This window comes from Gavialis gangeticus, unplaced genomic scaffold, assembly GCF_001723915.1.
Source record: "Gavialis gangeticus isolate Ggan-Ray unplaced genomic scaffold, GavGan_comp1, whole genome shotgun sequence".
Classification (NCBI taxonomy): domain Eukaryota; kingdom Metazoa; phylum Chordata; order Crocodylia; family Gavialidae; genus Gavialis; species Gavialis gangeticus.
In genome coordinates, this window is record NW_017729032.1 from 248,819,383 (window position 1) to 248,833,977 (window position 14,595).

Sequence of the window (14,595 nt, forward strand, 5' to 3'; positions counted from 1 at the left end):
GTCCCCGCGGGGCCGGGGGGCTCTGCAGGAGGGGGCTGGTTCCTGCCTGGTCGCGGGTGGCTTGTGGGGGTTGATGCCCGGTTCCGGAGCCGTGGAAGGCCTGGCCTGGGATAGGGAGGTGGCTCGGCTCGGGTCGGCTACCTTTTGTTCCTCGCCTCCTCCTCAGGGGTGTTATTGGCCGCCTGGCAGCGGCAGCAGGGCGGGGGGAGGAGGGAAGGGGCTCTGTCTTTCAGTGCAAAATACAACTTGTTTGGGATTATCCTTCTAATAGCACCATAGAAAATGAGGGAAGGGACCTCAGGAAGTCGCATCTAGTCCACCCCCCTGCTCAAAGCATGACCAGCCACAACTAGATCATCCCAGCCAAGGCTTTGTCCAGCTGGGTCTTAAAAACCTCGGAGGATGGAGCTTCCACCACCTCCCTGGGTAATCTGTTCAGTGCTTTTCTACCCACCTTGTGAGAAAATTCTTCCTAATATCTAACCAAAGCTTCCCTTGCTGTAACTTGAGACCGTTGCTCCTTGTTCTGTCATCTGCCACCACCGAGAACAGTCTAGCTCCATCCTCCTTTGACCTCCCCCCCTTTAAAGGTAGTTGCAGGCTGCTATTAGATCCCCCTCAGTTTTCTGTTCTCTAGACTAAATAAGCCCAGTTCTCTCAGTCTCTCCTCAGAAGTCATATGCCTCATGCCCTCACAATCTTTGTTGCCCTCCACTGAACTATCTCATTTGTCCACATCCTTTCTGTAGTGGGCAGCCCGAAACTGAACACAGTGCTCAGGATGTGACCTCACCAGTGCTGCACAGGGCTGTGTGTTGTGTGTTTCTCTATCTGATCGCACAGGTTAATTAGCCCTTTGAGGGTCTGGCATACTTGTTTGTCTTTAACAGAGATCAGTTTTTTTTTACTTTTTTTGAGAGCTGGTTTACAAAAAATACAGTTGTGCCCACCAGCAACCTGATAAAGAGACATAGCGGACCTTCTTACTGCATGTTGGTCTGTGTGCCCTGTGGCTGCCTTTTTGTTTGTTTGTTTTTTGAGGAGTGCTGCAGCTGAATTGTTGGGTGTGGCATGTGGGGAAATTATGCTGTTCACAAGAAGAAAGCTTGTTCCTTCTCTTCTGCCTAGAGCTAGTGGTCAAGTCAGACGACCCTGCAATGGGTCTTGCAAAACTAGGTTTCATGCTTGACTTCCAGACTTGCCTACGCTTAAAAGAATTGACTCTAAAGCAGTGCTTCTCAACCTCTTTGGTACCAGGACCCATTTGTAAACATCAAGTCCCAATCCAGTGTCCCTCACTGCTGACCTGCTGTCCCCAGATCCCAGCCCTCCAGCTCTGCCAGCCTGCAAAGGAAAAGCCATGGTTTCCCACATTTTTAAAGAATCCATTTTTAAAGAATGTTCACAACCCTTCCATACATTTTTGCGACCCACTTTTAGGTCATGGCCCACAGGTTGAGAAATGCTGCTTCTCAACCTTTTAGATTCAGGGTCCCCCTGGATTGATTTGAGGCAGTCCTTGGAAAATGCCAGCTCTTTAGGTACATGTGATCTCTTGTATTAGACAACTAAATAGTTTTTAGCTCATAGTTTTCACTTCCTTTTGCTTGCAGAAGAGTAATAGAGCTGTGTTTGGGTGGCAAGGAGCTCGGAAAGAACTCAGCTGTGGATTTCTATTTGGAATTTCTGGTTTTATCTTGTAAATCATGTTTGCACACCTAATGGTACTAAAGTTGTGTGGCAACCTGTGGCACCCTTGAAACGATTTCAAGGCACCTCTGAGCCACGTCATGTGGGTTGAGAATCAGTGCTCTAGAAATATGCTTTCTAGGGGAGATGGAGTTTACAAGACCAAATAGATTTAGTTAGTTAGAAGTGTTTGATTTAGTGTTGTGGCTGTAGCTATGCTAGCAAAACTTCCAAGAGCAGACCAAGCTAGAAGTGTGCACTAAATTTTATTAGTGGGGAGCAGTTCTCAAACCCAAAATGAAAGTGATAGGAATAACTCTTAAACTGGCTTGTAGTGTGTATTTCAGCAGTATATAACACTAATACTTAGCCTCTTAACACCCATGTGAGGCAGAGGAAATCCTGTTATTCCCACTTGCAGAGGAGCAACTAGGATACAAAACATTTTGTGACTTTACTAAGGTCAGGTGTGAACGTAGCAAATTTGGAATGGAAAGAGGAAGTACAAGTCCATTGCCTTTGTCTTGACAAACCTTTCTTTTCTGGAATTCATATCATAGCCTTTGCTTGTTGGCTGAGATTACCAAAATATTTTTGTGGGATAGCCCACAGGAATTGCTAAAAAGCTGTAACATCGTGTCACATGAGCATGGGAAATGTGTGTATTAGTTACCATTGCAGTAGGAGGAATAGTTAGGAATTGTGGTGGGAGTGGGAAAATCATAACCATCTCCTTCCAAACAATTCTTAAAACCCCCTGGCCTTGTTCTTGGAACAATATAAAGGTTAACATTTAACATTTTTGTCACTCCTGCCTGTGATGTGATAACTTGATCACATCCATGCACTCCCAGAATTCCTGGGGAATGTTTTAGGTGTTGACAGGAAGAGGAAATCTATTGATATTGGTGACCAGAATACTTGCATACCATATGGAAATCAGGCGTTTCCTGTGGCAGAGGGGTGTCATGATCTATGTCTGGCTCAGGCAGGATTGATTATTTTTTTTCTCAGTTAGAATTATATTTGCTTATCTAAAGAATGCAGATATGGTGCTGCAGATAGAGGACTGTTTCTTCCTGCAGCACCAACTGGGTGAGGAGAGAGCCAAAGCAAGGTAGCAGGGTTCAGGATTAAGTTCATGTTTGGAGTTTCTAGTGGGAGGGGATGATTGCTGAGTTACCTCTTGATGTGTGCATGCAGCACCAAGTGGGTCACTGTTTCATCAGTTCTGTATCAACATCTTGATGAAGAGGAGTTGTATAGATAACAATAACATTTAAGTTCAGAAGTACTCTGTTAAATTTGTGACAGGTCTGGAGTTGTGTGCTATGTTCCTGCTCCTTTATACTATCTTTTAGGGGTGAGTCATGCTGCAAGATGGTGGAAACTGAACAAAAAGTGAGATTGTTTAATTCTTTATCACTAGACTGCAGCTTCCCATTTGGAGAGTGGAAAAGCATCTGTGTCTTGATCCATGTAACCCCTAATATCTTAGGTATGGTAACTTATGTTCTTTCTAGATAAAGGAGAAAGAAATGGGATCCAGTCTTGTAAGGCAAAGAGGAAGAAGTGATATATGTTTCAGTAAGTGATGTCCAGATAATTAGGTTTCCTTCAAATGCACATATTCTTTTCTCTCCTTAAAATGTATATATTTTTCTTTCTCTCTTTCTGTGCTGGGAGAGCTACTGGGTCACATGAAGCTGGCTGTCCTTTCTATGTGCTAAATTTCACTGGTAGTCAAATAGTTAAATATTTCCTTTAAGAAGTGACACTGACGGTCAGATGTTTGGGGTAGCTAATCATGAAATAATCACTCCAGAGATGTGGTTCACATGACCAGATAATAAAAGAAGAAAAGTTTTGAGAGCCCTTTTCTTAAAGTACATTCAGTTTCCTCTTGTATGGTTGGTTATTGGCAGGTTAGCTTGTTAAGTGTGGTCATTACTGGCATCTTTCTGAATCTTTTGATTGTGCAAGTTGCAAACAAATCTGACAGGTGCTGTCTGGATGGGTGAGCTAGCCAAAGTGGAAGACTTTTTACCCTGTGAAACTGGCAGGTTGCCACCTATTGTGGTGAGGAGTTGAAACACTAAAATTCATTGATTGTTGGGGAGTTGTGCCAGCAGGACCTAAAGCACGCATGAGAGAGAGAATCCAAGAAGAGTAAGATTCCCCCTGATTAGTAAATTCTGTAATCTGAAAGAGGCAGGGGTTTTGGTTTTGCAAGTGTTGAGATGACTCATGTGGAGGAGTTAGCTATACAATTGCTGAGCTTTCTTCCACAACAGAAGTGAGAGTTGTCATGGGTGATGGCTGTGAATGGATGCAAAATATCCAACTTCTCAAAAAATAAATCCATGCAACAATATTTGAAGCAAGAAATTGGGTCATAACAGAAAAAAGTGAATAAGTCACCAATATCTGGAATGTATCAATCTTACTATATCTGACCTGTTTCTTAGTATGTGTGTGCATGTATTTAAGCTATTTTCTCATGGCCAGTTAAAATCTCTGTGTTTGTGTCTAGCCTTTGAGGCATGGCACTGTCTTGCTAGATTGCAGATTTCATGATCTTGCATACTGTAGATCAGCGGGTGCTAAACCTTTTGGGGGTGTGCCACAAATTAAGCCTGTAAACTCCCCCCCCCCACAGTGTCACTTTAATTCCTTTTTCTCTGCTTGGTGCTGCTTTCCCAATCTGCTACATACCTTACACAGAGGCTGCTTGTGCCACAGGTTGGCCACCCCTGCTTTAAATAACAGAAGATAAATAACAGTGCTGATTCTAGCTCTGAGCAATCCTTGGGGCTTTTGTATAAACTGTCCATTGACTGGTGTTTCAGATTTTTAGGATAACGTCTTCAATAGTTCTGATGACAGTAGAGTTTTAACAGTCTGGTCCTGCAAACTGTCAGCTGATGGGCTGCCTACACTAGGATACCTAACATTCCCCCACAGGTTTCTTTTGACCAGATATTGGCAGCCACTGCCAAGCTGGTTGAAAATTTTTCTCTCTATTGCTGACATACTATAAACTGTCCTGCAACCATTTATCTGGGGGCTAGGGTGGTGTGGGAGCTAAGGTGCATGCAGCCCAGAAGTCAAAAGTTTTGCAGAAGCATTCATGATGTGGCCTGTCAGATTCCAGCAAATCTGCACATTCTGCTAAATTCCTTTGCTTTTTCGTGTCCTCGTGACAAGGTAACATTTGGCATGTTAAATGTACAGTCCCAGCTGTGGTCCTTGAAACAGTGAGCTACATGCAAATGATCTGAAACATATTGTTATAGAAACCATTTTTAGTGAGTTACTGAAAACCAAATTCCAAAAGAACTCTGGGAAACATTTGTGATGGGCAGTAAAAGCCTTTCTCTTAATAGCTCTGCCACATGTTGAACACAGGCAGATTCCATCTCAGAGTTGATCTGAAGCTAGTTTAAATGTCACATCATAAAAGGGAGGAATTCCAGGGAGACAGTTTTAAATGCAATAATGTCCTGTTTCAGTTACCTCCCCGTTGATGTTGTAGTGTGTGCGTGTGTTTGTGTCCAGGAGGTGTTGGCGCTCTTCACCAGTTAGACCAACTGTGTGTGAGGCAGAGTTTGAAACAAAAATTCTACAGTCAGCTGCTTGTGTTACTCCTTAGTGTTTTAACTTGCTTTCCTTTAATTCGTAGCTTCTATTTGATGTGGTAGGACCAAAGTGAATGTTACAAACTAAGTGGGGTGTAGAGCCACAATAATGCTTTCCACTCTCGTTGCACCTTCCACCCAAAGATCTTAAATGCCTTACAGATGTCTTCTCACACTTTCCAGATGGGCAAGTTTGAGCCAATTGCTGCACTTCTGTACCCAAGAAGGCACAGGAGATCTGAAACAGTTCAGAAGAAGCCCAGAGTCCTGACTTCTAGCGTCTGCTGCTAACTAGCAAGACAAGTTTAAACCTCTTGCTACCCACTTTTGACCTGGGGAGTCTCTCTCTGCATAGAATTTCTCAAAGTATCGCCATGTTGCCCCAAATATGGGCAGCTTTTACCATGAGAATTATCAGGTAACATGGAAACACAGAGATACCTAAGAACAGTGTGTTTAAGCTTGAGGACTCCAAAGGAAAGGATCTTTCATACTATCCCTTAGGACCAATACGCTTTAGTTTGGCAGGTCCCATTAACCTGCTGAAGTAGACTTCATTTAGCAAAGAGCAGCCAAGGCCAGTAACGTAACTGACTGTACAAACCTGTGCATAAAGGCTAAATAAGTGACAACAAGAGTATGAAAATGACAGTGGAAAATGATTTTTTGTACATCATGAATGACTGGTGCCTCCTGAGACTCGGGGGGGGGACACACCATGGCAGTGAGTGGGGACTGCCGGTAGATGCCAGCTTCAGTGTTGGCGCAGGGACCACCTGCCAGTGTTGGTGGCGGCGAGCAGGGACAAGCCTAGTGGCGAGTGATGACTGCCTGCAGAAGCCACCAGTGGCTTCAGTGGTGGGCAATCTTGGGGGGGGGGCACATGCCCCACCCCTACATGTTGCCTATGCTGTACATTAATATATCTAAGTTGCTAAGTCTTCTCCTGCTTTGAAAATTGCAAAAAAACTCAAGGTTTTTATACCAGATTTAATGCAGTAGAGTGGTTGGTAACAACATTGGTATGTGAAAAGCTGTCCAGATATCTGTTCCTTGACTAATGTTCCAGTGACCTTTCCTATACATCATAGACTTCAGGGTGAAAAATATCTAATAGTCTTCTAGTACAGCGATGGCCAAATGCAGCTTATGTTGGCATCCTCATCTCTGGGGCTGCTTCCTTATGTAATAACTAGCCAATTGCACATCAAGAATGATGAGGGAGCGGGTGGGGATGGAGCCCCTGCTGGCTGGCCTGATGTGGAGAAGGACCGGGCCTGAGGGTGGGAAGAGCAGTGGCCCAGCGATGGTGGGGGAATGGGAGGAGCAGGCTCTGGGCCAATGTTGGGGTGGGGGAGGAGTGGGCCCAGGCCTGACCCGGGGAGGGGGCAGGAAGAGGCTCGCTTCTCCCCTTCCCCTGCAGCTGGCGTGGTCCCCCCTCCTGCCGTGGCAGGCCGCCTTTTCCCCCGCCTGGCCTCACCCCCCCACTTCCATCTGCTCTGTTGCCATCGCCTCCCCTTCTGTCCCCTCTGCCCCTACCATCGTGGTGGCAAGCTGCCTTATGTCAGAATGCTTCTTCGCGCTCTGATTGGTTGTTTGTCGGCTAATCGGAGCGCGAATAAAGCATTATGGACAGACAGACAGACTTAGGCTTTTATAATATTAGAATGTACTATATGTAGTGCTCTGGCTTGATGAGATTAACCTTGCATGTAGTCTCCATGGGCTTCACTGAGATTTGAAGGATGAGTGGCTTCAGAGTGCACTTTCTTATGGAAATTAGGTGCAGCACTTTGCCAATTAATGTCCTATTAGCAGTGCTAACAGTGTCGTATTAATAAGCACTTTGCTTATTAATGTCCTATTAACAGTGTAGAGATGATTATATTTCAGGCTGTGTTAAGTGCCCTGCTCTGTTACTCTGGGGTTATTTCCTTTTTTAAAGGAGCAGTTGACAGGAATGATGTTCATAGGTGTATTTATAGTGAAAAATCCATCTCTTAACTATGCTGTTGTTCAGTGTCCAGTACGTAGGAAGGACTTGCAGGAAAGAAGGAAATTTTACGTCTGGTGAGCACAGCTTATGATGCTCAATGTGAGTCAGAGGTGGACTGGATGCGGTGTTTTCAGCTCTTACTTATTACTTATGCTTGGAAAAATCCAAGCACAGTAGAGTGGCTTTATTTCCCTGTTCTGCTTTTTGCTATGACATCTTGGTCACTGGAGAGTCACGAGTTCTCTCTCCTTGTACGCTGTACCACATGAGATGAGCACAAAAGTGCACTGAGTCATCATTCATCTAATCAGAACTGCCTTCCATGGATATCTTGTTTCTGATGGGAGGGCTCAAGCTTATTTTTATGGGTTTTTCTATCTGCTTTTCCTTCTGTAGTGTGAGACTCTACCACCACTGCTTTCTTCTTCCTTTACAGTCCAGCTGCTGTCAATTCAAGAACCTTCCCAGCGTTGGGAAGAAGCCTGAACTTGAATCTGTTCTGCCTGATCTCTGTGTCCTTTCAGACTATTTCCCTCACTTAAACTGGTTTCTTTTTCCCCTTCCAGTTTAACTTGGAACCCAGGAAGCTTTTTATTTATAGAACTAGTGTTGGTGGAGGATGACAGTCAGAATGAGTCCTTGTTAACTAGGAAACCTTGTAGAAATTCTGATTGACTTGTTTGAGTGAGGCAGTGAATTTACAGTACCAGTGTAGAATTGAGATTGTGGTGGGTTTTTGGAGTGCCCAGTATTTAGTCTCTTTTCACCAGCCTGTCTTTTCACTAGGCAACAAGTTTTGCTTTCAGTTTGTTGATTAGCTAGAGCTAACATCCTAGTGGAGAGAAAGCAGTTTGGAGTTTGCATACCAGTTAGCTGGCTAGGTCTGGACAACTTTCTGAGGTTTAATGCTATCTGAACTCATATGAAAACAACAACTTTACTGCCTTTTTGTGCTAAGATATCATCTAGAATGGGGGTGCTCAAATCTTTATCTGCTGGCCAGATTCAGCCTGCAGGGCTCCCCATGGGTTAGGGAATTTGGCAGCAAGGGAACAGTAGCAATTAACTTTGCAAAAGCTTCCCAGTGCCAAATTTCCAGTTGCCATGGGGTATGCCCAATGAGGCCCACCAGCCGGATCCAACCTGCAGAGAGATTTTGCACTGTCCATCTAGCCTGTGGGGCAAAATAAATTGGGTACCACTGAACTGTAGTAATGGGAGAAGTGGGGAAGAAAGTCTTTTTGTGATAAGACCTCAGTAGGTCATGGGATTTACTACTGAAGAACGGATTATGCCAATTACTGTGTTTCTAGTTAAGCTTACAATTCCCAGGAATAATTTCTTCTCTAATATTTTGCACCTCTTTCCCACCCCTCACTTATCCTTTCATTTAATTTATGCAATTAAATACAGCAACTTCCTGCTCCCTTAGCAGCCTACTTATTAACCATGATAAAACAAGAACAAGCATGCAGGTCATTTGTTGTCACAAGAACTTGGACGTTTAGTGGCCTCTCTGTAGCCATTGAAAAGGGCTTATAATTCCTGATGGGCCTAGGTCCACCATTCCTATAACAAACAGGAGGACTCTGTGTGCTTGGATCTTTACTTTAACCTGATTTCACTGACCTTTCATAACACAGAGATAATAAGCAAGTTACCTCTTTCACGTTGTTGTGTTACACCTGTTATGTAGGAGCTCTAGCCCTGGATAAGAATAGTGCAGTCTTGGGCACTTTACATACAGAGCAAAATAGTCCCAACTTCAAAGAGTTTGTAATCAAAATAAAACCAAGGCAGCAGATGATTACAGATAGTATCATCGCCTGATGACCAGTAATCTCCACATACCAGGAGCCTAACTGCTTGATACGGTGATTTGTAGGCATTGCTGTGTAAAGTAAGGGTTAGTCAGCACAGGCACCTCTGCAGTGTGCAGAGCTGGCATGGGGCATGCGCTGCAGAAAATGCCCGTGTTGAACTGGCCCTGCGCATTGGCTTTGAGTGGACGTGGTCTGTGGGGCTGATCTGGCCTGCAGATTGACCCTGAGCCCCTCATCTAGTCAGAGGGCTGGATGAGTTTTATAACCTGCTATGAAGGAGTGTTTGCAGAAGGGTGGGGGCACACACAAGGGTGGAACCACTCCCAAATTTCACTTACTGGGACTAGCTCATGACTCTGTGTGTGAGGTATGATTTAAAGCCCAGCATGTACCAGTGATGGGAGGTGTTATTCCCTTTTCTGCTTTCCCTTGGTTTCTAAAAATGAGTTCAGTAAACTCCAAAAGCTTGCACTTGGCCAGTCTTAATTGTGCTTTCCTGATTTTTTTTGATGGGGGTGGGAAGGGTAGAGGAGGATGGGGGACAGTGCTTGGACTGTTTTTTTAGTTCCCAGGGGCTTGGAGACATGATGAGGGTGTGGGGTCAAGTATGGAATGAGACCACAGCTAGGCTTTTATTGGTGAGGAAATGCAGGGGAACACATTGATAAGGATTGCCAACAACAGGGGGCAGGGAAAGGAGGGGGACAGCAGAGTTATGGTTGTATACTAGAATGGTGGGTTGCAGTGGGGGAGGAGGGACATTAAGGAGAGATGCAGCATGGAATACCTGGAGAGCTGACCAGACTACTGTTATAGATACTTACTTAGCATCCACATGTAACGGTGAACTGCTCCACAGTAGTACTTGATTTTCCAGGTATGCCTTTGAACTGTTTCAGGCAGTTTAAACTAATACTTTAAGCTGGTTTGTCTGGTGGCTTCAGGTTTCAACTGCATTTAAACTATTTTAAATGTCATGTATGTCCATGCCCAAATGGATCTGTATAGAGGTCTTTGGGGTGCTCCTCCTAAATGTTAGGAGCAGTGTTTCCTAAGGAAAATTTTTGCCTTGGAATAGAGTGGTGACACACCTCTTCCTAACTGAACAGGGATATAAGCTGATTTAAAAAAAAAAAAATTAAATCCAAATTTAGTTAATCTTACTGATGCATCTGTCATGTTTAATGCCATTTAACAAAGGGAAGGAGGATCCAGGGAAGTACAGATCAGTCAGCATCACCTCAGTTCCTGGAAAAATCATGGAGCAGATACTCAAGGAATCTATTTCAAAGCACTTGGAGGAGAAGAAGGTGATTAGGAAGTCGGCATGGATTCACCAAGGGCAAGTCATGCTTGACCAACCTGATCGCCTTCTGTGGCGAGATGACTGGCTCTATGGATGTGGGGAGACAGTTGGATGTACCTTGATTTTAGCAAGGGTTTTGATGCAGTCTCCCCCAACATTCTCCCAGGCAAGCTAAGGAAGTACAGGCTGGATGAATGGACTGTAAGATGGATAGAAAACTGTCTGGAGCATCAGGCTCAGGGTAGAAATCAATGGCTCGATGTCTAGTTGGCAGCCGGTATCAAGTGGAGTGCCCCAGGGGTTGGTCCTGGGGCTAGTTTTGTTCACTGTCTTCATCAATGACCTGGAAGATGGCATAAAGTGCACCCTCAGCAAGATTTCAGATAACACCATGCTGGAGGGTAGGGCTAGGATTCAGAGTAATCTAGACAAATTGGAGGATTGGGCTAAAAGGAGGAATCACATGAGGTACAACAAGGACAAGTGTAAAGTCCTGCACTTAAGACAGAACAGTCCCATGCACCAGTACAGGCTGGGGGCTGACTAGCTGGGCAGCAGCTCTGCCGAAAAATACCTGGGGGTCACAGTGCATAATAAACTAAATATGGACCAGCAGTGTGCCCTTGTTTCCAAGAAGGCTAACTGCATACTGGGCTGCATTGGTAGATGTGTAGCCAGTAGGTCAAGGGAAACAATTCTTTCCTTCTATTCTGCACTGGTGAGGCCACACCTAGAGTACTGGATTCAGTTTTGGGCCCCCCACTACAGAAAGGATGTGGATAAATTGGAGGAAGTCCAGTGGAAGGAAACAGAATGGTTCAGGGCTGGGGAACGTGACTTATGAGGACGGGCTAAGGGAACTGGGTTATTTAGCCTAGAGAAGAGGAGACTGAGAGGGGATCTATAGCAGCCTTCAACTACCTGAAGTGGGGTTTGAAAGAGAATGGAACTAGACTGTTCTCAGTGGTGGCTGATAACAGAACAAGAAGCAATGGTTTCAAGTTGTAGCAAGGGAAGTTTAGGTTCGATATTAGGAAGAATTTTCTCACTAGGAGGGTAGTAAAACACTGGAGCAGATTACCTAGAGAGGTGGTGGAACCTCTGTCCTTGGAGGTTTTTAAGACCTGGCTGGACAAAGCCTTGGCTGGGATGACCTAGTCAGGGATGGTCCTGCTTTGAGCTGCAGAGCGGACTAGATGACCTGAGGTCCCTTCCAACCCTAATTCTGTCTGTCTGTCTGTCATGCATTTTTATTTACTCTGTTGCTTGTGGGCAAAAAAGAGAGAACCAGTGTGAACAGGAAACTGCAGAATGAAAAATTGGCCACAAAATGGGCTATGTTCTGTTTTACATGGGGACTGTGGTTTTTTATCTTGTTACCTGGATTAGCTTTTGTTCCTACCTTTTTTTCCTATGGGTTTGCTGCTTGTTTGCTTTTATCTCTTCCCTCTCCCCCTACATTGTTTTCTAATTTATCTTTTTCTTATACCCTGCTTTATGTTCTTTCGCAGTATCTGATGAAGAGAACCTTGTGTTTTTATCTCTTTCTCATTTTATTTAGTTAGTCTACAAAAGTGCATATGTACCCTGCCTGCCAGAATGCCTGAGTCCTGCTAAAAGTAGAACTTCACACTTGCTGCTTCCCTGGCTTATTTTGCATTTTAGAACTTGCTTACAGAGCTGGGGGTTCAGGTTTCTCCAGGTTCTGCCAGACTGTGATAGATTTCAGTGACCTAGCAGTGCCTTCCTCTGATTAAAGGTATTATTGCCAGTGCAACCTCTAGTCTGGAGGTTTGAACGCACAGATCATGAGTTTCAAGTCTGTCACTAGAATGCCCTTCAGTTACTGCCAGACAGATGGTCAGAGTGCTGGCACTGGGGCTTAATGTAATGATATATGGATACCAAAATTTATGTGCGAAGATTGGGTATCGAACATCTTTCTTACTGTTGATAAAATGACGGTCACAGAAAGCAAGCCAAACATTGGTCAAAAATAAAGATGCACGTATTGGATATTGTCTATACACATACCTACAGTTCATATAAGCCTGTTGACAGTATTATCTTGTCCTGTTTCAAGCATGTTCTTGAAGCAAGTCTTATTGTTCAGGGCCTGAAAGACAGTGATACATTCTCTTTGATTATGTCAAGCAGAGCTACCCTTGCAAAAATAGGAAGGAATTGTGCTTGCCTTTTGTGTGAAAGGGAGGTGTTATTTGTGGCTTAGCCTTGAAAAGATATGACATGGGTTCCTATTAGGTTGAACAATATCTTCAGCAATCTCTTGCAGTCAAGGGTGATTGTCTTCCATGATTCTTATCTGTGGATCCAGAGATGGCTAACTAGGAAATTGATGTCAGATGATTATCACCTCCATGTTCAGGGTGTTTGGGAGGGGTGCAAATGTTGGTGTGTCTGTCTTCCCACTGGATTTAAAGGATCTTCCACAGCCAGCAGTGATGGTACTTCTTACCATCACTTAAGCAACTTGAGGGGTCGCCTGTACATTGTCCATGTCTCGGCTCCGTACAGTAAGGTGGGGGATCATAACTGCATGATAAACCATAAGCTCGGTTTTGGATCTGATTTTGCCATCTTTGATCACACGTTTACTCAAGCGTTTGAAGGCTTCCCTCACACATTTGAGGTGATGTCAGCCTTCTGCAAGATATGACTTCCGAAGTATGGGAAATACTCAGTGTTCTCCAGAGTCTCACTGTGATTTGAATACCAGAGTTGGGGATTACTCATTAAGAGCTTGTTGATGAAGCACCTTAGTCTTCTGAATGTTAAGTGTCAGTCCCATTTTCACATATGCTTCAGTAAAGATGTCAGTGATTTGCATGAAGGTCTGCTTCTGAGTGAGTAGTGTGCAGCAGCATCAGAATACTGGAGCTAGATGATTGTGGTTGGGATGGTCTTGCTTTTGGCTCTGAGTCAGCTGAGATTAAATAGTTTACCATCTATTTGGTAGCTTAGTTCCATTCTGACTAGAAGCGTGATGATAGTCAGATGTAGCATTGCGAAAAGCATTATCGAGAAGAGTGTTGGAGTGATGGTGTAGCCTTGCTTAGCTCAAGTTTTAACCTCAAAGGGATCTGTGATAGATTCGTTAGTGAGAACTATCGCTTGCATACCATCATTGTTAGGTTGAACAGCTTCTAGCTGCTTCTGAGTTTGGCTTTTTTTTTCCAAAGTTTTTTAGCAGTTAACCCTTTTCAGTCATCCTAACAATGTGCCTCTGATGCAGCCTATGTGGAGGGATGGGAGAGGGAGTAGCATCTAGGTGCAGGTCAAATGAAATAATGGTCAAAGAAACATAGCTGAAGTCACTGAGGGTAGCTGAGCAGGAGTTCCACCCACAGTAAGCCTGTGATGAAAGGGAGAGCAGACTTTGCTTCAGCGCGCTCCTTCCAGGTTACAACAATGTCTTCTTGAAATAAGCAGGCCAGTGTTACCCCAATCCCATTGCTGGCAATGAATCTTCTATTCCCTGCTGACTTTTCTCTTCCCACACTAATGTTGGAGGCATCATGCTTGCTTAATGTCTGAAAGGGAGGCTTGTTCTCTGGCTTGGACTTGTAACAATGATTTATTTTTTGTTATAATCACTCCAATAGCAGAAAAATCTATTTACAATACTGCAGCTCTGAGTTAATCTCACTGAATTGCTGAAAGCGCTTTTGTGCATTAAGAATAAATATTTGGTAGTCGGGATCTGGAAAAGAATATTCCTTGGCCCTTGTACTGAGATTAGATTGAGAAGGGAACCTCTGATGTGACTGATGCATCCTCTTTTTTGAAAATCCACTCCCTTTAGGGCATTGCTTCTGTTCTTCCCATTTTGGTGTGAGACTGTGACAAGGCAGTCAGACCAGCCCTTCCTGCCCTGACCTCTCTAACGGCTGTTCTGCAAGACAACTATAAGGAAAGACTGCTGCTTGTAGCACATTCTACAAATTAATTTTCTGTGGAAGATATATTTGTCTTAATGAACCAATACCCATTTGCTTTCTCTCTCAATACGTGCACCAGTCTTTCCTAAGTTGCTTTGAACATGTAAATGGCAAAACCACAACTTTTAATAGTATTTAGAGTGCCTGGAGTCTGGTTCAGTGTGAGGTTTTACTTTCACCCATC

General features: G+C 44.1%; 1 protein-coding gene across 1 annotated transcript in view; it reads left to right on the plus strand.

Moving 5' to 3' along the window:
• Nucleotides 1–14,595, plus strand: part of MPZL1 (myelin protein zero like 1) — a 77,865-nt gene that overhangs the window by 23,852 nt on the left and 39,418 nt on the right. The window contains exon 2 of the mRNA XM_019523907.1: nt 3,213–3,276. Within this exon, the coding sequence (XP_019379452.1) occupies nt 3,213–3,276 (64 nt within the window). The remainder of the gene's footprint in view (nt 1–3,212; nt 3,277–14,595) is intronic.